Consider the following 5,815-nt stretch of genomic DNA (forward strand, 5'->3'; position numbering starts at 1 on the left):
AGGCTCTTCTTCTCCAATTTCCTCTTCCTCCTCCAAACCCTAACTTTTCTCTCTTTTCTTCTCTTTTCTCCTCCTTCTCTCTACTTCTTTCTATTTCTCTTTTTTCTCTTTCTATCTTATTTCTATTCTATTTCTATTCTTTGTTTTAATTAAATAAAAACTAACTAATGGGCTTAATTGTTACACCTCCCTTAATTACTATATACACCACTAGGCCCAATAGCTATTATACCACAATTCTCATAATTAAACTCTAATAATATATTAACACACAATAAAATATTTTACCAAAATAATTATAAATCAAACATTATAAAAATAATAATAATAACACTTAATAAAAATCGGGGCGTTACAACTCTCCCCCACTTAAATATTTTCGTCCTCGAAAATTACCTCATTCGAATAACTCGGGGTAGGAGTCGCGCATCCTGTTCTCCAATTCCCATGTCGTGCTTTCTCCGACTGCACCAATCCAAACAACCTTCACCAAATCAATTTCCTTTCCCTGTAGGGACTTCGTCTCACGACCTTTGATCCTCAAAGGCATCGCCTCAACCGTAAGGTTATCGCGCACTTGAATATCATCCATTTGAATCACATGAGACGGATCCGGAATATACTTCCTAAGTTGAGACACATGGAACACATCATGCAAATTCGAGAGGTTTGGCGGTAACGCCACTCTATAAGCAACTTTTCCCACTCTACTCGTAATTTGATACGGTCCAATGAAACGAGGAGTCAACTTCTTAGCTTTCAATGCTCGTCCAACACCGATCGTAGGTGTGACTCTTAGAAACACATGATCACCCTCTTGAAATTCCAAATCCTTTCTCCTCTTATCATAATAACTCTTTTGCCTATTTTGAGAAATCTTCATCTTATCCCGAATCATCTTAACCGTCTTGGTAGTTTCTCGAACAATCTCGGGTCCAAGTACCACACTTTCACCAGATTCATGCCAACACAACAGAGTCCTACACCTCCTCCCATACAAAGCTTCAAAAGGCGCCATTCCAATACTTGAATGGTAACTATTGTTGTAAGTAAACTCCACCAACGGAAGGTGAGTATCCTATGAAGCTCCTAGTTCAAGAATACACGCCCTTAACAAATCTTCCAAGGATTGGATAGTCCTCTCCGTTTGACCATCCGTCTGAGGATGATACGCCGAACTCAACCTCAACTTGGAACCTAAAGCCTCTTGCAAACTCTTCCAAAATTATGAAGTGAAGCTCGGATCTCTATCCGAAACAATACAAAGAGGAACACCGTGCAGCTTCACAATAACATTGGTATAAATCTCCGCCAACTTCGACATCGGATAACTTATGTTAATAGGAATAAAGTGAGCCGACTTCGTAAGCCTATCAACAATCACCCAACTAGCATCACATCCTCTAGATGTATTCGGTAAACCCGTCACAAAGTCCATGGAAATGCTATCCCACTTCCACTCAGGAATTTCTAACGGTTGCATCAACCCCGCAGGTTTCTGATGCTCCACCTTTGATTTCAGGCAAGTCAAGCACGCATACATGAACTGAGCTACTTCACGCTTCATTCCCGACCACCAAAATAATCTTTTCAAATCTTGGTACATCTTAGTCGCTCCGGGATGAATACTCAAATTACTCCTATGGCTTTCTTCCAAGATCATCCTTTTCTTCAACTCAAGGAAACTTTCTTCGCATCGGACGTCCCACACAAAAGCATCACCCTTACAAGTTAACTTAGTCAAAGGAAGTTCCAACTTAGAAAAGCCTTCTATAAACCTCCTATAGTAACCTGCCAAGCCTAGGAAACTTCTTATCTCGGTAACTGACGTAGGATCTTCCCATTGCAACACTGCATCAGTCTTCGATGGATCAACCGCAATTCCGTCACCGGAAACAACATGACCAAGGAAGCTAACTTCTCTCAACCAGAACTCACACTTAGACAACTTAGCATACAATCTCTTCTCTTTCAACACTTGCAAAACAATACGCAAATGTTCCACATGCTCTTCCTCCGACTTAGAATAAACCAAAATGTCGTCTATGAACACCACCACCACAAATTGATCCAAATAAGGACGGAAAATGCGATTCATGTACTCCGTGAATACTCCCGACGCATTAGTAACGCCGAAAGGCATCACCGTGTACTCGTAGTGTCCATAACGAGTCCTGAAAGCAGTTTTCTGAATGTCCTCATCTTTCACCTTAATTTGATGGTAGCCCGACCTTAGATCAATCTTACTGAAAATACGAGCACACACTAAACGATCCATCAAGTCATCGATCCTTGGGAGTGGATACCTATTCTTAATCGTCACCTTATTCAATTGTCTATAACCAATACAAAGTCGCATGCTTCCGTCTTTTTTTTTCACCAGCAAAACTGGAGCTCCCCAAGGTGATACACTAGGTCTCACAAACATCCTTTCAAGCAAATCCTCTAGCTGACTCTTCAGTTCAGCCAACTCTGATGCTGACATCCTATACGGCGCCATAGAGATTGGTCTAGTACCAGGTACAAGGTCAATAGTGAACTCAACTTCTCTTTCTGGCGGTGCACTAGGAATCTCATCGGGAAAAACTTCAGGGAAATTGCACACCACCGGCAAGTCCGCAATTACCGCCTGACTCTCCACAGTTAAAGCAAACAACATCCTTCTGCTTACAATCACGAGCCGCATGTCCCGGCATACCACAACGGAAACATCTCGTTTCACCAAGCCTACACACATTACTCTTGTGACCCGACTTTCCACACTTGAAACATATAACATTAGCAGGAGCATCTCCCCCACTTGTTCTTCGACCCGGAATCACTTTCTGTTTCCCTTTTCCAACTGGAGTTTCATATGGCTTACCACGACTGTGTTGGCCCCTTCCTCTCTTCTCAGACAAGATCTTATGGTGTGCATTGTTGTCCTCTTCAAAGATTCTACAACTATCAATCAGATCCGCAAAGACGCGAATCTTTTGATATCCCACAGCTTTCTTAATTTCCGGACACAATCCATTTTCAAACTTGATGCACTTAGAGAATTCGGCATTGGCTCCATCATAGTGAGGATAGAACTTAGCCAATTCAGTGAACTTAGCAGCATACTCCGTGACTGACAAGTTCCCTTGCTTCAACTCGAGGAATTCAATCCCTTTCTTTCCCCGCACATCTTCTGGATAATACTTCCTCAGAAATTCTCTACGAAACACTTCCCAAGTAATCTCCTCGCCCGCAGTTTCCAACCTTAGACGGGTGTCCACCCACCAATCATCGGCTTCACCTGACAGCTTATGAGTTCCATAAAGGATCTTTTACACAAGAGTGCAATCCATCACTCTGAAGATTCTTTCAATCTCCTTCAACCAAGCCAAGGCTCCTTCAGGATCATACCTACCCAGAAAAGTAGGCGGGTTCTCCGTCTGAAACGTCGCCAGACTATAAGACCCCACGTTCTCGTCAGCATTGGGTGGGTTCTGGAACGCTTGAGCCATTGCCTGCATAGCTGCCGCAAGAGCCTCATCATTCCTCCCAGCGTTTCTTCCGGCCATCTTACACTTCTTCTCACAACACAAACAAGGATTAGCAACAAATTAACAACACAAGGTCGTTAAACAACGAAAGACTCAACAACGTGGTCGGATGGACCGACCTGCTCTGATACCACTTATGTAACACCTCAATTCTACCCGTCGTAAATTCAATTAAAAATCAGAGTAAACAAATTTCACACAAAATTGAGGCATCACATATATCATTTTATCAACACTTAAACAAATTGCACAACACGACAATTACACGAGGATCCACTTAGTCCTTCTTAAATAATAAACAACACTGTATATGGATTCACCTAGTCCATATAGCAGCAAGGCACAAAACATCGCAACGGAAATCATTTAGATAATTAAGTTGAGTCGTACATCTACACATTCAAAAGAAAACAAGCAAAAAATGCCCATCACAACTATCATATACAATGATATACAAAAGGGCATTGTTACTATCAGAATCATGAAAAACGTTCATTAACCCCTGAGTGTTACAATCCTAATCAGAGCAATGACGCCAAAAGTGTGCTACCACTATCCTCCTCTCAACGCGGAGCACCTGCACGTTACCAATATAAAGGTAACGGCCAACAACAAAAGGGTGAGATACTCAAATCATATAATCAAGATAATGATAAGCAATATATAAGTAAATTCGGAAAGTTAGGAATATTGTCACCCATTTCATGTCATTTGGATTTGAAATGATAGCGTTATGCATTTTTGAAGTTTGGAAAAATCATTTGATCAATGGTATAGGTCAAAAGTGACCTATAATGTAGCCTTATATCACATGCTCAAAAAAGTTGAATTAGCTCCAACTCTAAACATAAAAGTTGAAGTAGACACATTGCATTTTATTGTGAAACTTGGAAATCTTTCATATCATAAAAATTGAGCAAGTTATGGCCTTGGGAAGTTTACATTCAAATTAGGGTTTAGACAAAATGACCTATAATGTTTCCACATAGAAAATGATTTTCCAAGAAAAACTAGATCTATGTATAAACATGAAAGTTGTTTGTAATGTCATTTAGAGCAAGTTTTCTCTTGGAATAATTTTCATATGGTGAAAATTGTAGGAGATAGGGTCTAGGGAGATCCAGTTTTGATCAGATGAATCCATCTAGCCAACCACCATCAACCAACTTGCTAACTTCCAATCCTATTGACTTTCTTGGCTCATGGTAGATCATATATGCATAAGATGATGAATTTTGAAGTGTCCCATGAGAAATTTGATCAATTGGTGAGATAGCTTGTTGGAGATGTTACTCAAGATACCCAGTCAAACTAGGGTTTCCAAGGCAAATCACCCTCAAACTCTTGAAGAGAACTTGATCAATATAACATGTAGAGAACATTGGGACTCATATATGATGCTCATAACCATTAATGAATTAATTATGGGTTGTGCTCTTTGTTCATGAGGGGCTCAAACCCTAGATGTGAACTTGATGAATCAATGAGATCATGCCCTTCCTACAAAAGAGTTAGATAAATGCAAAGACATATTTTTTGGTATTTTGGTTAGTGAAATGATAAAATACAAGTATGATATAATCACAAAGTGCTTGGTCCCAAAACAAACCTAATGAAAGAGGGGTAAGGAGGATGCCAAGACATGATCCCAGTGCTAGTGCTTATGATGAAATTGCATGAGGGATCTTATGGTCAAAATTGGGGTCTTACAGCTTTCATCTCATACAAAATGAGCAAGTTATATTCTTGGGAAGTTGACCTCTAAATTAGGGTTTAGACAAAATGACCTATAATCTTTCACCATAAAAAATGACTTTCCAAACAAAACTAGCTCTGGACCTCAACATGAAAGATGTTTGGAATTTCATTTTGAGTAACTTTGCTCTTGGAAACATTTTCATATGACAATCATTGTAGGAGATAGGGTCTAGGGAACCCTAGTTTTGACCAGTTGACTTTCTCTGATCAACCACCATGAACCAACTTGCTAGCTTGACATTATCTTGACTTTTGGGACACATGGAGGATCATATATGCATAAGATGATGTAATGTGAAGCATACATTGGAATATTTGACCAATTGATAAAGAAACTTGTTGAAGAAGTCACACAAGATACCCAAATGAATTAGGGTTTCCAAGGCAAGCAAGCTTCAAACTCTTAATGATTTCTTGATCAAAATAATATGTGAAGACTATGAGGATCCATATATGATACTTAGAGCCATATTAAACCATTTCTTGATTGAGCTCCTTGCATTGAGGGTCTTAAAACCTAGATATTT

The 5,815-nt window shown here is 39.8% G+C and overlaps 1 protein-coding gene across 1 annotated transcript; it reads right to left on the bottom strand.

Annotated features, from left to right (window-relative positions):
• Positions 1–397: 397 nt before the first annotated feature.
• On the bottom strand, positions 398–1,018 carry LOC127122811 (uncharacterized). Its single transcript, XM_051053093.1, has one exon. The coding sequence runs from the start codon at positions 1,016–1,018 to the stop codon at positions 398–400; it is 621 nt and encodes a 206-aa protein (XP_050909050.1).
• Positions 1,019–5,815: the final 4,797 nt, after the last annotated feature.

This window comes from Lathyrus oleraceus, chromosome 2, assembly GCF_024323335.1.
Source record: "Lathyrus oleraceus cultivar Zhongwan6 chromosome 2, CAAS_Psat_ZW6_1.0, whole genome shotgun sequence".
Taxonomy (NCBI): domain Eukaryota; kingdom Viridiplantae; phylum Streptophyta; class Magnoliopsida; order Fabales; family Fabaceae; genus Lathyrus; species Lathyrus oleraceus.

What these genes read in the sequence shown, in the direction of transcription:
- LOC127122811 (XM_051053093.1), bottom strand. Translation starts at nt 1,018, where the DNA reads ATGGCGCCTTTTGAAGCTTTGTATGGGAGGAGGTGTAGGACTCTGTTG.